Here is a 25,191-nt window from a genome sequence, read left to right as displayed (position 1 = left end):
GGTAGGCTCAGCATGCAGTGTGCTGTGCCATGTGAAACTATTGGAACTGGAAGCAAGCTCACATTTTGGATCCCTTTTTAGTTATACTGGAAGCAGACAGAAGATATGGTATTGAAATAGTTACATATTTGCATTCACTTTAAACTGTTTGCTCTGCCAGACTGGTGCACTACTCCACAGAGGAATAGTGCAATGTGTGCCAAAATCTTTTGGCTATTTGGAAGTTAAATACACTTAGGAGCGTCAATATGCTAGCAAAGGTCACAATAGCTCCCCTTGGAGCTGGTTGGGATTCACTGTGAGTAGCTCCCATAAGAGTTTGAAGTTTGGATTTCTAGCTGAACCATGGTAACAACTTTGTCACTGTACCTGTCTTTGGATGAGGCAGGGGGGGCTGGCAGCCCTCATCCCATGCAGAGGTACACCCTGCGTGGGCCGAGGTGAAGACATGGTCCCATTTGCTCCAGGAACAGCGCTCTCTGGCCTCCCAGCATCCTTAGGGTGCTGAATCATTGAGTAGACGTTCTCTAAGGCGCTGCTGGAACAGACAGACGGAAAAACAAGAAATTTTGATGAGCACATAACTATGTCACCAATTTGAAGATGCTGTAGTTGAATGAACACGTCTTTGGCCCAGATGCTGGCACACTTCCCACACACACTGTGCTGCTGAAAAAAGACAAAAGAAATGGATGCAGAGGGCAGCCAAGTGGATGCAGCACCAAACAATCTCTTTGATTGCTTAGCAACAATCCGTTGGTAAAACACTACAGAACATGGTAAACTGTTTTTAAAAAGCCATTTCTTTCTGTAACTGGCTTTAAGATGAGTCATCCATTCTTTTATGCTTCTCTTTCAGACGGCTGTAGGCTGCTGTAAACTTGGCCACCGTCTAGTGGAACTCCCGCGCAAGGTTGTTAACCAGCAGAGGCGATTGCGTCACCCATTTTTAGCCTCACCACAATTCCTTCAAGTTGAATTTGTAGGCACCTCTGTCAGCTAAAATACTTGCTGTAGCTCTCACTGAGTGCCCTTTTCTCTAACTCCTTTTAATGGTGAAGTTTACAAAGAGTGCCTGCAGATTACAATTCCCTTCCCTTAGCTATTAATCTGTGTAATTAATTTTTTTAAATAAGTTTGCCACCTTGTACTTTTTCCACTTTGCCATACTGCTGTCTTCTTTTTAACTATGGTGCCGTTATGTAACAGCAGCTTAAATGTATGCAATGGCATAAATTTAAGGCAAAGGAAAACAGTTGGAGACAGCGAAATATTTTCTTCCATTAAAATATTTATGAATCTATGAAGTGACGTTAATGCTCCGCGCTGGATTAATTTAACAGCCATCTCATTCTCTGGGTCTGTGCACTTAAATGTTTCTCTCATCCCCTCCTTCCACTCAGCCCCTGTGCCACATACTTACTCCGAGTCCTGATTAGAGATGGTGGAGTTGCGGTTCTTGCGGAAACCGGAGAAAATGGACAACACGCTGCGTCTTTTCTTTCTCCTCAATGACTGGGCCTGATGGAGGGACGACAACTGACTGAGGAGAGAAAGAGAAGGAGAAATGAGAGAGGTTATTGGTAAAGATAACAAAGCAAAGGAACATATGGCTATAAACAAAGATATATAAAGTAGGATTAGATTTAAGATTTCATTTTGGTGAGGTTTTACTATTAATGCAACTAGCCATTCACCATTATTGACCAGTATACATAATATATAATGCATCATTGGATAAAGGATGCCAGTGTTAACAGCTGAATACATTATGTGTCACTTATGCTAATTAACCATAGACGTTTTTTTGGCTGGGCCTGTACAGATGGTTTAATATATTTGACAGAAGGCATGGTTTATGCAGCCTCAATGAATCATTTTCATGCACTACTGGTGAGCATTAAGCACATGTAGCCGTAGAACTGTTTTGGGAACTACTACTATTTCCGTGTAGGTTTGGGTAGTGATGCAGTTTCAGTTGAAGATTTCTGAGCCACATTTTCTTACAATCTCAATCAATAATCTTAAATTATGGGATACCCAAATAAGGTAAATTGCTATCTTAAACACTGAGTTTTAATGTGTCAAATCTGCATTATACCACCTTAATGTCAATTAAATGAGACTTTAGTGAATAATCACAAATTTAAAATTGTACCAATAGTTCTTTCAAAAGTATTTTGTATCTTAAAATTAGCAACTGCAGCAGTAGACTGAAGGTTGAGGAGTTTGGCTTTTGTAGTTTTTTCCCCCAATAGCCTAAGCATTTCTTTTTTACTAGTATCACTTATATCTATGCAATAAAATATGCAGTTTTAATTTAAGATTTAAGATATTATATAATAATATATAGCCTACTTGAGCATGGATCTTATTTTTCACAAGGTGCTGCTTTAAACCATCAATGGTTGATTTTTTTGGGTCACTTAGGGGTAGCAAAAACAAGCTGTAAACACGTTAACGAATCATTACCTTTTTGAAGTTGATATGGAAAACTCGTTAGCAAACAGTTTATAGTTTATTTATAGTAGGCTACACATTAGTGCAATATTAGCATTGGCATTCATTTGGATTTGTGTTTCTGTCCAGAATGACAGTCCTCCTTTTAGCTCTGTTCTTGGTTTCCACAAACTCCTGAGGGAAATAGCTGGCTTTTTAGCTGCTAAATGCTCAACAAACAACAAATTAGCTCGAATATGCTAATTATCTGCGAGTTCATCAATTTACACAACCCTTTCCACGTACAAGTAGTCATGTGATCCATTGTTTATGCAGAGAAATTGATTACAGCTGCTTTAAAGTGACCCAAAAGGATACCATCATCAGTGGGGCACACTATTACATACAGTGCTTTATTGGAATTGCATTGATTATGTGATTATTTGACAACAAACACTAAATTGTGGCTAAAATATGTTGTTTTAATGAGCGTTTAGTTGCGTTTCCGCCATATATAATTGCTTTACCACAGATCTGTGAACATGCACAGTCAGTACTTACTTGCTAATACCGAAAAAAAGCACAGAAACAATTTTGTGTGACCACTGTACAGTTCCAAAGAAAATGTGTTACTGAACAGGAGGCTGGACTGGGACTGTAAACAAGATGATTTATTTTATATAATGGAATATGCTTTAGTTATTTAACAAATCGGGCTACAAATGAGGCTTCCATTCAGCGCAAATGGAACCTCTGCACTACATCTGTGCCCACTGTGCTGTAAGAGCATACTGTTCATTCATCATTGATACCATTACATGACATGAGTACAAAGGCATTATAGAAAGGGACATTTAATAGTCCTGTTTTTACTGCATGTAGCATACAGGAGGAACACTTCTCTTATGTAGGTAGGTGTATTAACATGTTGCTATTTTTTGTGCAGCACAGTGGTACACACAGGTGCCATTTTATTTTGTGACCAGAGCAGATGTACCCTACTACAGTAACACATGCATCTCACCCACTAAAAAAAAAAAAAAGCACATCTTCATACAGAATTAATTTGATGCATTTAAATACATGTTAAGCAACCACAGTATCAGTATCATTCACTTTCATTTAAATGCATGAAGTGATTCTGTTCAATTCAATACAACAGGATGGAACACTGATAACATTTCCATTTTAATTAACCACATCACTTTCACAAACGGGAAAAAAAAATCCTACTTCTCATAATTGTGACTAGAACTGATGATTAGAACTAAGCATCTTGTAATTACGAGGACACATTTTCATCATTAGGAAATATTTATGTGATATTTATTAGAAAACTATTCCATAATCATGATCAAGAAGACCAGTCACCATCTGAGAAGACAGACTGTGATGAAACTACTGTTTTGGTATTATTTCCTTCTCTGTTTGAGGCTTTGGGATCTGGTTTCCACTAACTCTTAAACAAAATATCTGGCTCTCAGGCTGCTAAATGCTTCACCATGTCCACCGATTAGTACTGTTACTCACCAAATGCATTGTGTGTATTCTTCTTGTCTAACAAATGCATTTCCATTCTTATAAAACATTTGAAAACACAGTTTTATACCAACAGGTAGCTTCAAGTGCAATTAGTGTATAGTGTATATATGTTTTTATAACTTTTTCACAGAAAACAGCCTCTGCTGCTGGAAAGTAAGAACGCAATTTGTGGCTCAAGAGGTGACACCAGAAACAATTGAAGTTGCTGAGAGTCTCTAAAACTGCAAAGCAATGAGCCAGAAAGACACTAAAATGCTCTGTACGGCTGACTGGAAATTGTGCAATAATTCACTGTGGGTTCAGCATTACAGAAACACCCTATACAATCACAAGTAGTCATCTGATCCATTGTTCATATAAATATATTGATCCTAGCTTCCTGAAAGTTGTTCCAGTAATATACCAGCCCCAGGTCCCAGTAACAAGTGCTGTTTTGGATGGTAACTTAACTCTGATAACCAAATTATTTTGTCGTAAAATAGAATTTTCCCATCATTAAGGGATGATTATCTCATACTAATGAGAAATGTCTCACATGGTTACAAGATTAATTTCTTGTGTCTTCTCTTTAGATCTGAAGAAGAAATATCAGGTTTTACTGATCCACCTGATTTGGCAGTGCCCCAGTACGCCCGTAGCTGTTTGTGGCCTTTGTCCTCAGGGCCCACTGTACTGAATGACATTATCTGCTGCATTTGTTAACATGATGGCACACACACAAAAAAAAAAAAAAAGAGCTACCTGTCGGGTAGAACTCTCTTGCTGTAGAAATCAGGCAGTCCATCCTCCAGCATATTGACTCCTCCATTCTCTGAGCAATGCTAAACACACACACACACACACACACACACACACAACACACACACACACACACACACACACACACACACACACACACACACACACAACAGGAAACAGATCGAATAACAGGATAACAATGATCAATCCACCATGTCGACAAAAAGCTGAAAGGCTGACAAAAGGTATTATCATTTCAAATGGCTGGCTGGCAAAACCGAATCCACTGCCAACAAAAGTCTGTTTGTAAAACAACTCCTCATCATGCTGCCCTAACTGAGTTTGTACCGATTTAAAAAAAAAAGCTTTTACAAAGTCTCAAAACAAACAAGCTGCTAAGTTAGAGGCTGCCCCGCGGCCCCTGGGAGATGGCTGTGCATGATTAACATTTGAGTCACAGAGACACATGCGACAGCTTCTTACTTTGAAAGGAACTTATTTTTGGAAAGTGCCACTGGCATGGAAAACAAGATAAATAACAAAAGTTCACACAAAGCAGTCAAAAGATTAAAAAAAACCTAAGAACTCTACATGTTTGGTTTACTTTTTTACCTCTATACCCTCCTGAGCTCTTTTGTGGAAATGCATGTACTGAACTTCATGCTGTTGTATGGGATCAAAAATGGGGCAGTTAAACATATACAGTAATGTTACTGGCACAATAAAGACTCCTTTACCTTCTAGGTGCCATAAAAAAAAACACAGTGCAGATACTATTGTTAAAGTGCTAGCTGTGATAGAGTCAGGTGTAGGTGCATTTGTCCAGAGCAGAGAAACTGCTCTGCAGAGTTTTCCATTACAAGAAGCTCGAGGGAAAAGGTGACTCCTGCCTGAAGATCATAATAAAAGGTCAAAAGGTCAAAAGGCCACTGCCATGCCATATGCCATCAACTTACAGATTCCGGGGGAAGATGCCCTGCTCTGTGTCTCCGTGGTGGGCGAGGCCTGACGTGAGTCACGTGACGCAAGGGCGAGCCATTGGTAGGGAGGGTGGACAGACACTCCCATGATGCCGAGTGGGTAAGAGGGGCGGAGTGGGTTGGAGCAGAGGGGGTAGGAGAGGGACTAGGCTCATCACCTAGACCTATGACAAAACGGGAAAATTCATGTCCCCTCATGGTTTGACCTGCATGTTAACCCGTTCATCAACCCTCTTTGATTTTAATTGAACAGACTGTAGCTGCAATAAAATAATTACTACAAAAGTTTTCACATTCCATTTTTCTAAACTCAGATACGAGAACTTTTTATAGCCTTTATTTTAAAATAATTTTGAGTAAAGAAAGCCCAAAGCCATGCTCTGTGAGGCAGAAAATGGGTACAATGGAGAGACAACTCCACTGTTCTTAGACCATTACCACTAATGGGTCAAAAAAATGTCACATTTGGCCTGAGGGCACTATCAGAGAGAATGCTATGTTATTACCCAAAATGGTTAACCCTTTCATTTAAGATTTTACATGCTAAATTAAATACACTGGCTAATAACACAGTTACTATTAACAGAGGCATTAGCACAGAACAGGAGCAGAGAAAAGTTAAAACCAGCTTAAATACTGAAAGACGTGATGACTCATTTCATCATGGTAAGATGCACACCACTTGTGTGGCTGAAGAAAGGCAAACAGAAAATCAATTGACCCTGACCCTGCTATTACTGTAAATACATCAGGCTATATGAGCACTTTAGGGCAATTAGCTGCGAGTCAAGGCACAAAAACTCACTCAGTCTGGTGGAGACGGGACGAATTCTTCTAGTTCTGGAGCTCCGCTTCTTAATAGCCATTGTGTCCTTTTGTCAAAGCAGATAAATGTTTAATGAGAAATGCCTTGTACCTCCAGCACACTTTGAAACATAAATGTCTTGTAAACCAACAATAATAAAATGCTGTGCATTTATTTCAACATGAAATCAGTTTGGTTGTTTCACAGCACAAAACAGCAAAGTGGAGAAAAAGCTTTCAGAAATTCGGGACAAAGTAAAGGGGATGAAAAGCTGATGAGAATTCTTTTAACATGTTTATCCTTTCTTTGTCCCTTCAACAGCCCAAATCCCAATAGTACTCAATTATAGGATTTGCTACAGAGAAAATTAGCAAATTCACACATTCAGAAGCTGAAACTAGTGACTGTTTTTGCCTGAGAAATCACGTATACTATCAGTTGTCACTAGGTGCATATCAACTAATTCATTTACCTCTATCAGTACTACATTTGCGATAAATAATGTATTCACTAGAGCTATTCACTTTCCAAGCACACACACGTTATCAGCACGTCCTCACACACTTACTATTCCCAGGTTGACACCAAAGTCCTCATCAGGAAAATCCAGCGACTCGACTATTCTGGACTGTCTGATAGTGCGTCTGCCCGTCCCAACGTCATCCCAGCGCTTTACCTGAGACACCTGCCGCAGCTGATGCAACACACACATCAAACAGACGCATGAACGCAGACACACAGTTGTGTTTCCATTACTTCATAGGACATTACATTGACTTACATTCATTTCCTGGAGACTGACCCTCACCATAACCCCTACTTACCTAACCCTTACCCTAACCCTTAATTTAAAGATTTACATTGTAGGGACTTGCATTTTGTCCCCAAAAGGAAGGCGAGTCCTTACAATGTGACTGTGCGAACAGATTTATGTCCGCACATCATGGGTATTACATTGTCCACACACACAAACACACAGATGGATGCCCTTTGAACAATCTCTTTCAACACAATCTCAGAGGAGAAGTGTGTACGCCCTTGTACCCAAGAAGCTCTCAAACAAAGCAGGGGTGCTTTGCTGTAGTTGGCAAAGCCCATGAAGAATACGAATAAAATACAATATCCTGATTATCAAAGTGGAGAGAGGCATGATAGAGGACAAACTGGCACTGCAGTAAAACAGAAAGGAAAATGAGATGTAACAGTGGAGGCAGTGAATGGAATGCAAAACAGAGCAGGGCAGGCGGTGTTATTGCCAGAAGTCTATTTTTGCCTCCTTTTCCACTGGCTTCATTTTAAACAATTTAATTTTATGGAGAGGAGAACCTGCAGGGTCTAATCATTTCCTTAACTGACTCAAATCTAGTTGTTATGTTGTTTCTGAGTGCAATATTCCCCTAAAAAGGCAGCTCTATACTCATAACCCTTCATCCTGATACAGTAATGACACACAGCAGCTCAAATGTGGAGTCAACTTCAGTCATTCAAAGATACTACAAATTAAAGATACACAACCTAACTGGCAGCATGGGAGATTTATATCACACATTTTCAACACATATCGGATATTTAATGGCTCCTCCATGCTACAGAAAGTCTTAAGAGACCATAGAGTAATAATGAGCTTCTGCACTGGAATCAAATTGCACCACTACTGTTTCTTACCTTAAGATTAAGATTCGATTTAGTGAGTTGAGTGTTGACTTTCAACATTTGAGTGTAATCTGGAGGCATTTCTGGCCTGACTCTACAGCACTCTGCTTGAAAATATCTGCTCTACATCGATGTGAGTTTACTTCTATCAAAAATGCATGCAACATTTTATCAATAATGTGAGATCTGCGATAAGCAGGGACTTTTAGTATACTGATGTATTCCACAGATTTTTATAATTTATATAGGAATAGGAATTTTGTTGAGCAGCAAGAAAATGATACCCATTTCAAGTGTTCCAGCTCCAGATTTAGTGGACAGACATGAAAGTGGTACCAATCTTCTCATCACACTGTCTGCAAGAAGGCGAATAACTGTATTCCCCAAAATGTTTAGCTATTCCTTTTTAAAACACATTTCAAAAATGAGAGTTCAAAGCTGAAATCTGTGATGTTCACTGATCAATTTATTGTTATGATGGTTTTAGTAAAGGGTTTAAGCATTTCAATTTGAGGCATTTTCTGTTTTTTGTTGCACTCTCCAGTTTTGTTGAGAAACGTGAATCACATCTGTTTGTCACTACCATTAAAGTTCATTGTGTCCTTAAATAATGTATTTGTTGTGACATTAGTTTTTACTTCACCAAAATCAAGGTTAGACAACTTTGTAAACCCCACGCTGGATACTCATTATTTTTGCTGTGAAGTTATAGATTTCGGCTTCAAACGATCAAACGTTTCTACATTCCTACAAAGGCATGCAGTAAAGTGATATTACCAGTACCAGCGTTTTATGAGTGGTATAGAGCTCTTGAAGAATCTGATCCACTATGGAGTTGGTCAGATAGGAGACCACAGACAACTTCACCTCCCTAAAAACACGAGAGAAAAAAGAAAACAGAAGGGACAACCAATTAAATCAGTGTGTTAGCGGAAGTTCTTGGTTTGAACTGTTTCACCAGCTCCCTCTCTCTTACTCCAGGGCTCTGTTAATATCCTCAGCTGCTCTCTCCATGAGGGCGTTGCGGATGGCGGAGCGGGGGATGGAAACTTGTTCAGAGATGGACGAGAGCGGCGGGCTAAGTCTCTCGGCGGCCGAGCAGGACATCGGACACAACTCTCGGCACAGAGACACCATAGAGTCCACTACCACCTGGACACAAATGACCCAAGACATGCATCACCACACATACATAATGCACACTTTTTATAAATTCTCAATATGTACCCATTTATGTTTCCAAAGCATTGAATTATTGATGCAGTGTTTTTTCATCTGCTTGCTTAGATTTCCAACCAGCTCCTTTACTCTGACTTTTAGCATCTTTTATTTACTTGCATTGCAGCAATCCATTCATCCATGAATCAGCTAGTAGCAATTCATATGATCTGTTTACACCTTCTGCCAGATCTTTAACTTTACCGGTTTACACCAAAGTTAGACATTTGTGCGTGAAAACATAGCTCATATTATTGCAATTTTATTGATTCGCAAATCAGAAACGTAGCCTTGTGCAAAACAACAAAATTGGAAGGCACAAACAGAAATGTAAATTACGCTCAAGTAAGTTGAAATTCAATACAATGTATCCCAGATTCCTCCTCGGGGTGTTCTGGTTTTTTATCATTCGACTACACTGTGCGACTGAATCCCGAAGGGAACAGAACTAAAAAAAATATGTTAAACTGTTCCTTCCCTGTGAATTTAAATGCTACATTTCTTTTGAAGTCAGCATACCTGTGCCGCACACACAGCCGCACGCGATTAATGGGCAATTTAAATGCAACTAGTTCAGAACTCCACTACTGTTTAAAATACAGATCCATCAGGGAACGGCTGTTTCTGCAATTACGGCCACAGTTCCACCTCCAACCTACCTGCAGTTCTTTGTCCGCAGCCTTGGCAAGTTCTCCAGCCAGAGTGTCCAGTCGCTGTTTGACAGGGCCGTCCACTGACAACACGTGGGCCAGCTCACACAGAGAGGGATACAGCTAATGCACAGACACAGGAGAGGGTTGAGAAGAGGTTACCAAAAGGAAATGTAATAGTTACTGAGCAGAACATCCCTTTTCTGAAAGTTCTAACATTATATGTATGATATCATAATTATTATTAATGTGTAAGTAGTATTTTGATGGTATTTAGTAGGTAAGGGTGAGCTAACTTTAACTACATTATATACTGTTGTTTGGTTTAATTGATAACAAAATTGTATTTTACAAGCTGATCATATCTGTACATAATCTGTACCATTTTTCTAATGATCTATTATGATTCATAAATTATTTTGGTTTAAAAGGCATTAAAAATACCATTTTGGGTTTCCAGGTTGTGAAAAATCTCTCTAGTTTTACCAACTTTTGCTGTTGCCTTATTCGAAACCTTTTTTATATAAAACTCAAAATCTTGAATTTGTAGCTTATTGGTGTTAATCGTGTGTTTTGGCTTTCCATCAGTTTTCAGAAATGTCATTAATTACTAATGTGTTGTTTATTTACCTTAATGCCATCATTTCCTGAATCAGACACTGGGTTTTAAGCCTGTTTGGCTCTGCTTGCCCACTCTCCTTGATGTGTTAGTCATTAGGCTAACAGGAATTGAGAGGAGGTGACTTCTCTATTGTGATGCGTCAGACATTGCGGGACTGTTACAGGTGAAAAATGCACATTTGAAGGATTTTTCACCATAAAACTTCCAAGGATCTTAATCCAAGTGACAAAAAATAAGGAGATTTGTGTAAAGCCTACATTTCAACCAGAACTGGATACAGAAGAGCCTAAGCTGTTAACTGTTTAGCTCAGGAGACACTACCGCTGTGGCTCTTGTTGGAAGCTTTCCCAATTAATTGTGAAATGGCAGCAATATATATTTGTTACTTTCACCTGTTTTACTGTTTCAGCTGCTGCGAGAGCACATGTAACGTTACACAGCTTGGCACTGTGTTAACTCGTCTCTCTCACTCTCTGTCGCACCGGTACAGTCAGAGTGCAACACAGAACTTGTTATTTTTAGGGTTGTTGAGTGGACCTGCGTATTATACTCAGGTGTGTTGTTGTTGTTTTTTTGTTGTGTTGCCATAGCGACCTATGCCATGTGAGTTTGTAGTTTCTGCAGTTATTTCTGATTTTTTTTATTTAGACCTGAAAGGCTCATACTATTATCTAGACATGACGATGTAAATTCAAATGCTATAGTAATGCATAGTACATCACATGTACTTGATGGCTTATTCATGAACCTTTTTTAACTAATTTGACCAATCAGACAGATTTTTGTCAGCCTAAAAGTTGTTCTAATTTGCTTATAACTGATAAATAAAATATTCCTAGATTATTAATTAACCATTACTAAAACCCTTTATAAAGGGTGCCTGCATTATAAAGTGTAAAATCTCAATCTGCAAAATAGCTATGAGGCTAATAAGAATAAGCCTTTTATTTCTAAAGATGCAGCAGGTTGCCTTCCATTGAGTCTGGCATATCTAGAAGGGACAAAGCAAACACTGCCAACAGTTATAGTTTCTCTCTCTCCCTTTCTCTCTCTCCCTCTCTAATAAAATGGTAGTCGACTCACAGCTCTTGAGTCCCTGGCTTCTTTGAGGATTTGTCTGGCCGTCTGGACCTCCTCTCCTTCCTCACAGCCCTTCAGGACACACACCTGCTGCTGCACGCGCACACACAGACGCTCCATCACCTACACACACACACACACACACACACACACACATACACATTAAGCACATACATGAATGCATGTAATCACATACAGAAATGTCAGTAAAATATGCATCATAATAAAAACCCTGACTTGTTCACCATCATGTGCACAAATACAGACACACACCTGTTCAGCAGTGCTGGTGACCAGGCCTTGGTGCAGCCTGAGAGCCTGTTTCTGAGAGAAACGCTGAGTCTGGTTGTTCCTAAGCAGGGCACGTTGGATCTGTCTCACACACACACACACACACACACACACACACACACACGGGGAAAACAAACAATGAGCGAGAGAAGAGTGGAGATGACAGGTGTTTACAAAGCACAATGTGCAGGAGACAGGAGACAAGTCCATTTTCATGGTAATAAGGAGACTGTAGAGAGAGTTCTGATCCCCAGAAATAAACGGAATGCCTTTGATTTATTTTCTTGACTCAGCAGGTGGGAGTGTTCACTGCTTAATCATCTTATGTAAAGAAAGGTGGAATCAAGGGTTCCTCAAGGACTTAGGAGCTTCACACACAGACTAACAAGGACCCAACCTAAATAAAAGCTGCAATCACTCTTAGAGAAGAGCCAGAAAATGATCCAGTGGGATAGTTCCACAGCAAATCCATTTTTGATGTTAAAAAGAACCTGCAGTCAAAATATCACGTTTAACTGAACAAATATACTGTTGATATTGTTTTTTCTGGAGATGTATCAGCAATGCTCCTTTAGCCTCCACGCCTCTGGGGAGACGAGATGTTGTGCGTGATTGACAGACAGCTGAGCCTTCAGGGAAACGGAGTACAGACATGCAATGTAAACAGACTTGCTATGTTAACTGCAGCTTACAAGACATGTACTGAAGAAAAATAACCACACCACTCAGTATCTAAAATGACAGATTTACAGTTTATATTCAGCCCCAGTCCTTTCTGTCCTGTCTAGCAATGTTAGCCCAATGTTAGAACAAGCCAAGTTGCAAGATAAGATATTGTGTTCAGGCAAAAAGAAACACTACGGCCAAATGTTTGTTGTTTGCACACAGTCTTTGGCTCTTCGTGTCTTGGCCATAGGCTGCTGTCTGGCAGTTGATGTCACCGTCATTCCAGTGAGAGAGGGTTGCCATTTTATGCAAATATTATGACTTGAAAATTAATGTTTTGGTTGGCTGTATGAAAAGTCTCCAATTACACAGCCAGATAATGGCACATGGACACATATATGAACAGAAAATGGAAACGGGTACTGACACAGGAGGACATTTATACTCACAGGAAAAAACACAAATCAATATCAGGTGGTCATTAAAACGTGTAACCACATCATAATTGCAGAGGCAACCAAACAAATCAACAAAAAGCAGCATGTTGGCTGTAAAACAAATCCATCCCTTTCCTTAACAGAAAGGCTGAATAGCCGACATCTGATTCACAGATGCAGTGGTTCCAAAAATTGACTGACAAACTTCTTGACAGCATGCCGTATGCCAACAGTGACACATCAAACTGGCACAGACGAACACTTGTTGCTTATTCTTATCCCCTGACCAACATGCAGCTGCCATAACGAAGACACCCAGTGACTCCGGAGTCAACACCTCTTTGACAAAGTCTTAATACCCTTTTACCAAGGCTGTACATTAAGCTTGCAGCAGCCTCCTGTTGTCAAACCTTTTACACAGGCAGGTGGTATAAAATTATCAGATAATTTTTTTGTCAATCTGTGACAAAGTGTGTGACATAAATTGGTGGTCGTATACCTACATTTGTTGTACTGGTTAGATATTGTAACCCAAATATTTAGCTTTAAGAAGGGCGTTAGGAAGGTCTGACAAGTAATTGTTAAAATTGCCATATCATGTGCAGGGTCTCCAGCAACAACAGCAATATAACAGTCGAAAAAAAAAATCCACATTTCATCATCACCTCTAATGCACCAAATGAAAGTCATTCATCAGACACATGAATCACTCTGACCCTAATTGTCGGGTAATGCTGTTATTCACCACCTGCAGTTTGTGAAATTTAGACATCACAAACCGAAGCAGCAAAGCTCTTCTCACCTTGGTCAGGGCTTGGTCGGTCTTCTCTGGGGCACTGCGGTACGCCTGAGTGACATCACTGAGGGGGAGGGGCATGTACTGAAGGGTAAAGTTGCTATTAAGTGGAGGGAGCAATGAGAGGAAAGAAAAGATAATATTACCCTTGCAATAATAAACTGGAAAAATTGTGATGTTAACAAGAACAAACAGGAAACACCCAGAGCACTTAGAACAGTTGTCTGCAATTCCCTAATATGCACATGCACCCACACATCCTTGTATACATATACATACACACACACACACATACACACACACGCACACACGCACACACACGCATACACACACAAACACACAGACACACAGACACGCACACACACGAAAAAAAAAACAAAACAAGACTGTGACTGGCACACACGTCAGAGGACTGATGAAACGCTGTGTAATAGTAAACATTGTACAGAGACTGTTATCTGCCTTTCATGTGTGTGTGTGTGTGTGCGTGCGTGCGTGTGCGTGCAACTGATCTGTCTTGTGTGTATCCCCTCTTCAAACAGTTTTTCGAGCGTGCGTTGTGTTCGTCTTACTGCTCCAGTGCTCTCGCCACGTCTTGGAAGCCCGTCGCTGTGGTGTTGTTGCGATCCCACGTCACACTCCTGAGAGGGATCAAATGGGCAGGAAATAGGGGAAGACAGGCACAGAGAGGAAGAAGGAGAAGATCAGTCGCTTTCTAAAGCTCCTAACACACACACACACAATCCTGCATGCACACACACGGGGCATAGTATCATAGTCACAGCACTTATCTGACCATGCAGCTGCACAAATGCATCACACAAGGATTAACAAGGCATTTGTCAGTCAGACTTTTTTTTCCCTACATGCATAGAATGAGTCCATATCACAACATTAGGAATGCCTGAACAAGTGCCATGCTACTAATGAGCTTCTGTTATTTCACAGTGCAGATTCTCCACCTACACGCCACACTGTTTTTAATACATCTGTCATTTTCAGCCCCTCTTTTCTTTCATCCATCTTCTCGCTCCTCCTCCTCTCCCTTCCCAAACTCACTCTGCCCTAGAAATTCAATCAGCTAAACCCAAATCTCACTCCTTAGGTGGTCTCCCTCTCTCTCTCTTCATAACTTTCTCCCTATCTTGTCCATATCCAACCATTTCCCCATCCTAATACTTGCTTCCTACCCCCTGTCTCGCTCCTGTCCTCTTTTCTTTCACTTTTTCTGCGCATCTTTCTGCACTCCTTCCAGTCCTCCAACAACACACCTTCAAAGCACACACTTTTTTCACTCAGCCTCTTTTTTTCTCCTACATTGTATGCCCGAAGGCCATTTTCCCTCTTTTCCCTCCCTCCACCGATTCTCCTCTCTAACACCTCTGTCTTACCTTCTTATCTGATACATGGTTCACTTTGAAGCGCTGCGTTGAACTCACTGTTCTGCCTCTCAGCTACCTGAGTATATCCTCACCTCAAACTATACCAAACATATTAATTTTCTCTCTGACCCTATTCTTTCATCTGTCCTCTAACACCTCTTTTATTTCTGGTCTTACTCATCTGCAAGTGCTGATCTGCAAGCAAAACCCTCCTTCGCTCCCATCAAAGTGCTAATTTAAAAAACTCTCTCACACACACACACACACACACACACACACACACACACCTGAGTGTTGTGTTGATCTGCAGGGCTTTGCTGAGCATCTTGGCCCCGGAGTCCTCCAGGAGGTTGCCGCTCAGGTCTACTTTCCGTAGGCAGGTGTTGGAGCCCAGAGTGTTGACCAGCACCGTGCCCCGCTGACGAAGCCTCGAGTCAGCCAGGGAGAGGGACTGCAGAGCCTGGAGGAGAAAGGAGGAGAAAGGGGGAGAAAGCACGGAGAAAAAAAAAAACAGTGGAAGATTATTTGAAAATAAGAACTTCCATGGGTGAAATAAAGGTCAGCAATAATGTCTATGTTAAAGGAGTGGGTTTTTTTGGGAGACTTGGACCTGTCATTAAGTGATGAAAAATACAACTAATTTGTGATGATTATCAGATATTTTAAAAAAAACATCTTCAGTTCAATTCCCCTGCAGTTGAATCATTTATTGTTTTTTTTAACTTAGAGAGAGGTACTGCATAATAATCAGCTGCTTATTTGCACTTCCTCCCAATTTTTGTCTACTCTCTTTTAACAGAAGAACTTCCTGCACAGTGCTTTCTGCATTAGGACCTCATCTACTGTAAACTGTGAATGGTGTCATCTTGCAGCAGAACGTGGTACAACTTTTGAGCATATGACTAAAGATGAGAGAACCAAAATATTCATCTTCCAAGTGATTTTTAGCCAGACACAGTCTTACGTAACCGTTCTTATGGAAACAGGAATTGGAGTCCCTGCGAGGTTTGAAACTGTAGTGGGATATTTTGGAAAAAAAAATAAAAATTCTAGACAAGACTTAATGTAGATGGAGCCATCTTCATATTCAGCTGGAGCCAGCTTCATGTTCAGCTGGAGCCAGCTTCATGTTCAGCTGGTTAGCTTAAGGTAGCCTAAAGAATGGAAACTCGCTAACAATTTGTACTCTAAGGCCTATGTATGTGTTAATTAAGGAGAGTCTGAGTTGCTTGTTGGTAGATTTTGTTACCTTTGGACAGAGCCAGACTAGCTGTTTCCCTCTTCTAAGCTAAGCTAACCGTCTCCTCTTTATTATTTATTCTCATTGTCCCACTTTTATTGCTTGCAGCCTTCTGTGACTCATATACTGAACTGTTAGCATGGGGCACTGGACCAAAGCTATGCAGGGGACACACACATACACACACCATTCTGATGTTTGTGTTATCATGGCTTTCTGACTAACAGGCCAGTCTCTAACAAACTTGATGTACTTCCTTTGAACTTACATATTTGCATCCATCTGTGCTTCTGTTAGTGGGCTTGCCCACATGCATCAGACCGTACTCAATGAGAGAGCGTAGTTGTGAGCTATCACCATCAAAAGTGGTAAATAATTGAGTAAGCTACTTGTCATGCTGGATTTGCAGAGCGGAGAGGAGAGAGAGCCCTGGGAGCCTCACAAATAAACTGAGACCAAATGAATCATTCGTCGAGCCCACAGACAACATGACTCGGGTGTTTGCACCTTGTGTGTGTGTGTGGCAGTGGGAATTCTGGTTAAAGGATATGAGGACACAAGAATTTAAATGGTCACAAGTGTGTGTTTGTGTGTGCACAGGATGTGTGTGGGGCTACAAATCTGTGAGGCCTGTGTAGGCGTGCATCTGTGAGGAACGCCACAGAGGATTTGTGTGTGTGTGTGTGTATGTGTGTACACAATATGTTACATAATCCAACTCACACACTCTTCCTCTTGCACCAAATGAACCAGTTTCTGCAGAATTTCATCCAGCACCCTGAGGAGGCAGAGAGAAAGAGGGAAAACATTCATCATCAGTATCGTCTTCACCACCATCTGCACCGCAGGTCCCCGCATGGTCCGTACCTGCCCTTGATGTTGAAGTTCTTCCCCAGCATCAGGTGTTTGAGGGAGGGGTGCCTGGAGAATGCTGGGATGACAGCCAGCAAGTCAGCATCCAAACCTGCACACAACACACACACATCAGTGGAGAACAAGTGCAACGCCAGCAATGTCACACTCTACAGAGCCTTTGTGAAAACTCACTTCCAAGTAGATGTTTAATTGCCTCCTTGTAAGTACCGAGCGAAAGAGACAACAGGCGCAAATATTAAGAGAGTTAATCTTCAGCACAAAAAAGACAAGATAATAACTGACATGTTAAACTGTAAAAGGCTTTTACTACAGAAAATGGACAATTTCTAGGTTGTCATACCACTGACTCTTCATTTACGCTGCTAACATTTGTGGCTTTCAACGCTCAGTTTCTGTCTCATGGTCTGTTTTGGAACAAAATCTCACTGCCCACTGAAATTCCAAAATACTCCCAATTAACCCCCCCACCACCACTCGCACCCACTCACATTTTCAAAAGCTCAAAGATAGAGGATGCTGCTAAGAGGAAGCAGTTACCATGGCAAGATATTTCAGCAACAAAGACTAAAACACCTCATTCAGAGAGCAAAAATATCTGCGATTAAATAAGCTTACATGCCTCTAATGAGAAGTGCGTCTATTCCTGTGTCAGTGACGGGAAACTGTGACACGACACAGCAGGAGGGGGGAGACACATAATAGTGTCGCCGCTAATACTACTGGTTCTATGAAACCAATAAATGGCTGTTCAGGAATGAAGGCAGCAGTCATGTCATTTTGCTGCGTTTTCGTCGGTGGTTGGAAGTATATATGGTAAAAGCAGTACTCTGTTAGGAAGATATGCAGTTAGATTTATCATTTGCAGTTGAATAAGCTTTAGAGATTAAGTGTACAATGAATCTTAAGAAACAGTAGCTTCAAGAGAGTTCCCCACAGCATTTTCCTACTGGATGAAAGTCTTCAATTAAGCCATTCATGCCTTTCAAATAATACCCCCGTCCACTTAAAGTGCTCGTTTTAGCGAGACAGAGACAGATTGTTATTATAAGTGTCTGACAACATTATGGAAAGAGATAAAACTTTTTATTAACATAAGCCACCAGACTCCATGGACAAAAACATTGGACATGGACAAACAATACTTGACATTGGTGTTTTAAAGGGTTAAGAATTCCAAAGCAGTAGTAGACCAGCAACTCTTGTGTTCTATGAGGTAACACACAGCCTGTCTCTGTAGGGGTCCTTTCCATAGTGTTGTCAGTCACTTAGAATTACAATCTGAGCCTGTCGGTGGCAAAAACAAACACTTTTAGTGGACATACATTGATGGCAGTTGCCATGACAGATTACATTGCAGCCTGTTTCGTAGCTGCAGCACTTTCACCCAATACTGGACCAATTTGTCAACTGAACACAAAACATGAGAAAACAGGCTACACAAAAAAAATACCAAAGTTTCTCTTTAACGCAGTTTCCTGCCTTAGCTCCTTCAACTACCCCAGCCTCCTCTTTATGTGATTAGCCTTTGGTATTGCTGATTTAACTAAACTTTAATGTTAATGTATGTTTACTAAGGGGGATTAGCTCTCCCAGTAGATTCTTTATTGCTGCTCTAATTCTTCCGAGCTTACCCAGAGAGCAGAGCCTTCACCGACAGATCTAACTGTGTAAGCATTTGCTATAAATGATCAATTCCTTGACATGCTGAAGTGTCTCTGACTAAATTCTTCTTGTTGTGTTAGTAAAAACATTTCACTAATTAATTTAAAGAGCTAAGAGCTTAAAGTTTAAGTTACTCAAACAGATTAAAAACAAATGGTCAGATGTGTGAAGCACTTGTAGTCTCTAGAGCAGGTCAACCTCCATACTGGATCCTGCAATTACCAAAATGCAACTCAATTTTAGACCCCCATTAGACGCCCGCTGCCTCCTAAATTCCCACCTCTTTTAAACCCCCTCAACTCTAGTTTGTAACTCAGACTTTCTGTTGAAAATGTTGAGTCTAAAACCCTAGCCAGACCCTGATGTTAAATGTGAAATGTGTTCTATATGAAAATACACAACTGACCATCTAAGTCTATCCCTTGTGGGTGCAGGTGTGTCTCTTACCATTATCAGAAATGTCTAAAGTCCCCACGCATGAAACTCGAGGAAACAGCTCCTGAATCACCCCAGCACCTGCTGACCTCAACTGTTGGAGGAAGACAGAGAGTAGTGCCACATGATAGGACAGCCATGAGCGTTAATCTATGAAGAAGATGAGTGAATATACCTAGAGCAGCACAGACTGACAGAGCGTACCTCACAGCTGCTGATGTCCAGGTGTAAATCAGTGATATGGGGGTTATTGGACAGACCTAGGAACAGAGCCCTGAAGGAAAACACAGGCAGGGTTGGATGGGGAAAAAGAGACAGAATAGGAGAAGCAAGAGAGAGAGAGAGAGAGAGAGAGGGGAGAATGGGAGAGATTAGTGGAAAAGCAGATAAGGAAAGAGAAGAGTGAACAGAACGATAGGTAGATAAGAAGAAATGGGGAGAAACAAAGGGCAATTAATGGGGAAGGCAAGGAGAAAATGAAAGGGTGAAAAAGAGAAGAAAGATCAGTCCCACATAAATCCAACTGCTCCTTTTAGATGCGAGGCTCTAACAACCTGAAAAGATCATCCGACCCCACCCGCCGCCCCATTCTGCCCCACGTTCTCCTCTGCATACCTAAAAGTTTTAGAGCCATCTTAAAGGATTTAGAGAAAAGTAGCTTAAAAAGAAGATTCATAGCTCACTAACACCCCACCAGAAATCACTTTAAAAACCTTCAATATTTATTCAGAAGTGGCCAATTGTTGCTCATGCACACACACATGCACAGCAAGCCCAGCTGGATGCAGAAAGACATCTGCATTTGCACATCAAGGCTCTGCTGGAGGCTGTCCTTGCACACTGAACACACATGTAAGAGTTACGCACCATGAGGAGGAAATGAGGAGAAGTGCTAGGTGGGAAGTCCACTCCGTCCATTTTGGCTAAGGTCCATCATGCAGCACACAACAATCCCAATTGTTGGCAGTTTGCTTTGTTTACTCTGCCATTGATTGTGTTTTTTTTGGCTATGAGAAGCTGACAGCAGGCTGCACACCTAATAGAGAAACTGTAATATAGCAATATTCTATTTATCCCTGTAGGAAAACTCGCTTTTTACTTTGACGCTCTGTGAGCTGCACAAAGACACGTCAGCACGGTGGACGCCGGCCAGTACAGGGGCTTCAATCTGTGTCCTGTGATTGAAGGCCAGTCTACCAACATAAGACAGATTTGCTCCACTGTCGAGAAAAAGTGTTTGAAACCTAATGCGAGCCTTGATGATAAAATCTCACTGATGGTTTGGATGCAAACGACGCTCCATATGGTAAGTTATTTTAGCTTGACACAATACAAACAAGAAAATAACATCCCTTTATGCTGAGTGGTTCTGCTTGTACCGGCAGTAGATTATCAGTAACCACTGTTGTCCCAAGGCCACTGCACGTCAGCTATGCATTAAGAATGGGGTATAGGCCAGGGAACAGTGGAATAATGCATGAGAATTCTTGTATTTCAAGAGTCTCCTCTTCAGCTGTTTGGTTAAAGTTTGAATATGAAATCTAAAGGCTTTGTGTGTCATTCAAACACTGCTTTAAACTAAAGCACCTTACAGTGTCATGAGTGGACTCATTTTTAGCACAAATGGCCCCAGTGGGAATTCATCCTTTACCACTCTTAGGCTTCAGGTTTTATTATTGGCAGCACAAATGGTTGTTGACACAGAGAGGCAAGCCAATAAAAGCTGCTGATAACACACTGAAAGAGTTAGAAATAAATAGGCTACATGAGTCACGTCATACGAAATACATAACCTACTTATATCATAAACATGACAGTATTTCAGATCAGGTTTCAACTCACCATCAGCCTGCACGTTTATTTGAGCATACAGCTGCTGGACTGCTATCTGAGAAGGAACACTGGCTCCAATATTAAATATAAGGAAACATGTCTCCTACTGTACTGTACATCTCCATATTGGCTCATTCAATTAAATTTTTTAAATTGGATTATTTTATGGATTTCATTCATTCACTAGTCTGCGTGAAATTCATTACAGAAATGCTGGGAGATATATTGTAACAATTCAAGATGTCTGTGGAACAATACATTCACTTGTTTAATGATTTCAAGCCCAGTATAATAATATTCCAATTACAACTTTAGTAAAATGTGCTTAAATAAAAAATAAATCTGACTTTATCAAACACCTTTAATATATTATAGCAACATACTTTCTGTGTTTGCTTCTTCTATAGTGAGTTTATGGTATCCTTCTCATATAATATCAGTATAATATTTACTGTTTGATGTGTATATCCGTGCATCCTCTCGGCTGTTATAGCAGTTTATTTTGCCAACTCAGTGTGTGCATCCTGTCCAGAGGTTCTCCGAATGAAGGGGAAGTGATTGCCAGTTGGCTCTCACAGGTGGTGATGCACTAGTCAAAGCTGATTACTGTCAGTGGAATATTCGTGGCATAACCACATCAGAAACAGCACAACTACAGGACTGCAGCGGTAACTGACAGAGGATTCTGTTACCAAATGAGTGAGTATTGGGGTGTCATCTATCATCACCGGTCATTTCCTCTATATATAATGCACTGACGTTCACTGGCGTTTTTGAAAGCTTCTTGGTTTATTTCGCACTTTTTTATATGTGGATTAAAGAGATGGATTTTGTAAGTAGCATGGCCATATGTACCTGGTATCACCTCCCAAGGTCGATTGGATCACATCTTTCTTACAGTTTGGGTTTATTTACATATTAATTTGATTCTTTTTTGCTGTATGGAATCAAAATCTGATCAGAACAGCTGGTCCTTTTTCACCCCTTTGCACTTCAGACTTTACAAGTGATTTGCATCTTACATACGCTTAAGAAGGTTCACAGTTTCAAAGGTCCCTTTAAATCCTTGCCTGTGACAGTCACTCACCTCAGCGAATCCGGAGGGACTTTCATAGAGGCCAGGCTCACATGGGTCAGGCTGAATGCTGAGCTGAAGAACTGGCGGAAGGTTGGCAGAGAATCTCTCGCTTTCCTGGGCAGAAAAGAAAAGACAGGTTTTTAAAGTGTGCAGGAATAGGAAGGAAGTAGTGCCGCAAAGGGACAGCATTAAGCATGGAACCAGATCAGGCTGTTAGACAGACAGAAAATAAAATGAGGTGAGCGAACAACGGGAACAGATAAGAGACTGATCGAGACAAGACAGAGGATGACAGGAGGACTTGAGACGCTGATAGAAAGTGACAAGAGACGAATGGAACAACAGGAACGAGAGAGAAAGAAGGCTAAAGCAGACAGATGCTGGCTGTGACATTTAGGTCAGTATTATATTAACGGATACTGTGAAAAGGTGAAGTTGGCATTAATTACTGCCAACTGTTAAAAAGGTAACACTGATCAATTATCCAACCATCTGCTTGGCATATACAGTACATTAGCCTGTCATCAGAGGAAGGACAGAGGATATGTCTGTGTGTATGTACGACATCCCTCTGAGCCAGAATAAATAAGGGAGCTATCCTCTGCATTTAAAAATGGATGGATGTCGTATACTGGTTCAGATCTGTGTTTAGAACTTGTCAAAGCAGCCAATCTGCCATTTCAGCCCGCGCTGCACAAATAATTCACCACAGGGGAGAATGAGGAGGGGGTCTGGAGACAGCAGGAGAAAGTGATGAGAGGCAGGGGAGGAAAGAGAGAGTGCGTGAGAGTGAGAGCGAGAGCAGATGAATTCATCTTCCAGAAACATGAGGTTTGTTTTTTGTGAAAAGATTACCTGCTACCTCTCTTCAGGCAGGTGATGTGTTCACTTGTGCAGCACAGAAGCCTTTTTATTTATTTTTTTCTCTCAACTGCTTTATTTTTCCTGCCTCATCCTGATGAATAATGAGTATTGTTTCAGTGATGAGGCACCCTGAATAGCGTAGTTAACATTACATTCATCATTTCAGGTATTCATAAATTATAATGCAAAAGTCACTTGTCAGTAAATCTATGAACAGCGAAGAAGAGGGAGAACCACGACATGTTCATTTTGTATTTTCAGGTAATTAGGTTATGGCACTAGTGTTTCATGTAATCCTTTATCACGGCAGACATTTTGACTTATGGCAGGAGAAGAACAGGTGTAGCTCATTTTGTTAACGAGTGCACCGTTCTATAAATGGAGCGGAGTCATTAATGTTATTAACTTCAGCTGTATGTTTTCTGCTACAAAATCTCAGAAAATTAGTTTTTCTTTACTTTTACTTTGATTGTACCGATGTTCTTTTGATATGGCTGCGTGAATCACTTTCAAAATAAAACCACACATTTAAACTGACTGACTTTCAATGTTTCAATTCCAACTCTTCAAATTCAACCGTCACTTTCACTGACATCTGACTCAACACTAAATGTCTTGTCAACAAGATGTTTAAACTGCTAATGTCCAGTTGTAAGAACACATTTTCCTCAGAAAATATAGCCTTTTACAGCTGTCGCAATTTTCATTATTATGATAGTTATTTGCTACAGAAATAGTCAACTTCCTTTAAGGTTGAGCATTACTTTCTTTCCAAATACATGACACAATACATCACTACATGACCTGACTTTTAATATCTCAACTAATTCAAGTTCAGCCTAAAACAACATATCACCTGCCTTTATGCAGCATATTTGTATTATGTCTGCCCTTCTATAACATCATAACTGAAAAGCTTCTCTCAGCTCTGATTATGGAACTAACTTTGTCATGTGCCCATGTGTTTGGCACAGCTGTTTAATAGGCATGAGAGTGATAATGTGACTGGCTGAGAATATAATGAATAATCACTACACCCCTCCAATTTTTATTCCGCTTCACCAAACTCCTTTGTGCATATTGCACTGGGAGTATAAACCCTCATTGTCCTTGTGCACATGACCCAGTGCTTTACACTGATTGTTATGATTGCACTGTTAAAATAAGACCATCACAATTTGATTTAAGCTGGCTTGTAACTGGACAATAATACCAACCACAATTTGCCGGGTGGTAATTTCTAGTCCTGCATATGCAACCCCTCACACACACAAACACACACATACAATCACATAAATAAATAATAAATAATTCTATTCTGTGAACTACAGTTCATCATTTTTTCCCAGTGATCATGCAAATGTATGGTTGACTGAGTCACGTCTTTCATAATGCTCTCCCATTCACCTCGTACAGATAAAACCATGTTGTCCAAAAGCTAAAACTGTGTATGGCGAGAAGGAATAAAAGAAAATGTGAGCTGAAAATGGGAAAAAAAAGTCGCAGAAAATTAAGTTATGAGGGGTAAAAAATGGAAAAGGTCATAAGAAAGTGAGCAATGGTAGGAGGCAAAAAACAAGATGAAGACACTAGGATAGTAGTAAGGGAAAACCGGGCAGCTGCATTACAAGCCCCTGTCATTGCAACTATGATAACCTCCCAGCGTGTGGAACACCAGCTCTTCTTTGAACCATTTGTAATGATTAGCATACAGCCTGTCAGGACTCCGCCGATACAGAATGGCTTCTGTCGCATAAGCAGATACTGTGTCACTGTCTCTCACAAAACACTCTCCAGGGAGCTGTATCAGCAACTTGTTACCACACGTGTGTCTGTGTGTAACAGTATCTACATGGACTGCTCATTGTTTCTCGAAAGTGCCACATCTGTGTGTGTGTGTGTGT

At 40.6% G+C, this 25,191-nt stretch overlaps 1 protein-coding gene across 1 annotated transcript in view; it reads right to left on the bottom strand.

The window, feature by feature from the left end:
* Nucleotides 1-25,191, bottom strand: part of carmil3 (capping protein regulator and myosin 1 linker 3) — a gene marked incomplete at its 5' end in the record, with an annotated part of 67,608 nt that overhangs the window by 5,849 nt on the left and 36,568 nt on the right. Inside the window, 19 exon segments of the mRNA XM_035670839.1 lie at nt 370-538; nt 1,424-1,543; nt 4,723-4,802; nt 5,676-5,863; nt 6,505-6,571; nt 7,073-7,198; nt 8,941-9,028; nt 9,134-9,309; nt 10,035-10,148; nt 11,731-11,850; nt 12,001-12,099; nt 13,924-14,017; nt 14,490-14,558; nt 15,587-15,759; nt 17,263-17,317; nt 17,407-17,503; nt 19,525-19,606; nt 19,717-19,786; nt 22,433-22,537. Coding sequence (XP_035526732.1) covers nt 370-538; nt 1,424-1,543; nt 4,723-4,802; nt 5,676-5,863; nt 6,505-6,571; nt 7,073-7,198; nt 8,941-9,028; nt 9,134-9,309; nt 10,035-10,148; nt 11,731-11,850; nt 12,001-12,099; nt 13,924-14,017; nt 14,490-14,558; nt 15,587-15,759; nt 17,263-17,317; nt 17,407-17,503; nt 19,525-19,606; nt 19,717-19,786; nt 22,433-22,537 — 2,092 coding nt within the window.

Source organism: Morone saxatilis, unplaced genomic scaffold (genome assembly GCF_004916995.1).
Source record: "Morone saxatilis isolate NCDOM2014 unplaced genomic scaffold, NCSU_SB_2.0 Contig23, whole genome shotgun sequence".
NCBI lineage: Eukaryota > Metazoa > Chordata > Actinopteri > Moronidae > Morone > Morone saxatilis.
This window is presented reverse-complemented; position numbering and strand designations above follow the sequence as displayed.